At 34.1% G+C, this 1,303-nt stretch overlaps 1 protein-coding gene across 1 annotated transcript in view; it reads right to left on the reverse strand.

The window, feature by feature from the left end:
* The window catches only part of LOC114073185 (beta-1,3-glucosyltransferase-like), a 6,052-nt gene extending 5,543 nt beyond the window's left edge, over nt 1-509 (reverse strand). Inside the window, exon 1 of the mRNA XM_027910974.1 lies at nt 217-509. Coding sequence (XP_027766775.1) covers nt 217-250 — 34 coding nt within the window. The 5' untranslated portion in view covers nt 251-509. The remainder of the gene's footprint in view (nt 1-216) is intronic.
* Nucleotides 510-1,303: the final 794 nt, after the last annotated feature.

Raw genomic sequence — 1,303 nt, forward strand, 5'->3', positions numbered from 1 at the left:
AGCTCTTAATAACATTTTATTTGGGCAGCTTCTAGAACCTTGATGCATGTTTGCAGACGTGAACATTTCTTTTATAACTGCATATGGTATATGTAAGAAGAGTTGTATCTAAAATAAATTCTGAGGTAAAATTTAGCTGCTTTTAAAAGCACATCGATTTCCAAGCTTAAAAGCTGCACTAATGTAGTTCTTGGCATACAATAAAGAATGACTTACCAGGTAAAAAGAGCTCTCTGAAGCTGGCATTCATTAATCTTTCAAAATCTTGAGTAAGATTATCCTCTACTGCATAACACTGGAAGATGGGAGGAAAGTTCAAGAATTTTCCTCAGTCTTCAACAGGTGTTTCTTGAAGGATGTTTACGCTATCTTTTTGAAGCCTTATGTTACTGACTGACTTTCTAGGTTGTTTTGTTTTGAATTTTTTTTAAATTTTGAGGTAAGAAAATAAACATGGATCCAGAAAGGAGAACTCTTCAGTGAAGTCCAATTACAGGACAGTCAATTTTGTTTTGTCAAAAGCTACTTTAAAGATAACTTTAATGATTAGGTTATTAAAATGCTACAAATGTGCCTTCAAGTGCAGTAGCATTAAAAAAAAAAATCATATATCTTATTATGAAAAAAAGCCATCTGTTTTTAAACAGACTTATAAAGAAAAGCGCTTTTCTCTTCATCCTGTCCTCTGACAATACGTGTGGCAACCCCCCCCCCCCCAAAATTTGATACAGCTACTAACCATTACTTAATTTTCAATTTTTTTGCCAATTATAATTACTTTAAATTATGCTTATAAACAAACAAAGCCAATGTTGACAATATTATGTACCTGCAGTATTAAAGAGCACACAAAACTCAAATTCCTGGAAATAAATCTATTCCTGAATTTCTTTACTAACAAATTGTCTAGAAGTAAACTAGAATGAACAGGTAGGTGGAATCAATTAAGTAGTGTCTTCTGCTAAATCAGCAGATTTAGAATTTTTCCTGCCAGGTTTTGTTGATACTTGATCTACCTCAACTTATCTGAGCATTACTATGTCTTAGCTGAAGCTGAGTGTCTCTCTGTGTCTTTATTTTCCATGCATCTGAGAAGGAAGTTACTGCTCACTGCAGGTATCTTGTTGGGCAGTGCTAGGTTTTTTTGTTTGTTGTTCTTAGCATGGATACCAAAGCCCTATTTTCATGCTGAATATCATCACTACAGTTTCAAATGAAACATGCTATAGTGTTTCACATACTTAGGAAACTCTTGATCTGGGCCACAGGCTGGACAAAGTACTACATACGACCAAATATCTAC

The sequence above is a fragment of the Empidonax traillii genome, unplaced genomic scaffold (assembly GCF_003031625.1).
Source record: "Empidonax traillii isolate 1590-97213 ecotype Southwest subspecies unplaced genomic scaffold, ASM303162v1 scaffold5618:size7658, whole genome shotgun sequence".
NCBI lineage: Eukaryota > Metazoa > Chordata > Aves > Passeriformes > Tyrannidae > Empidonax > Empidonax traillii.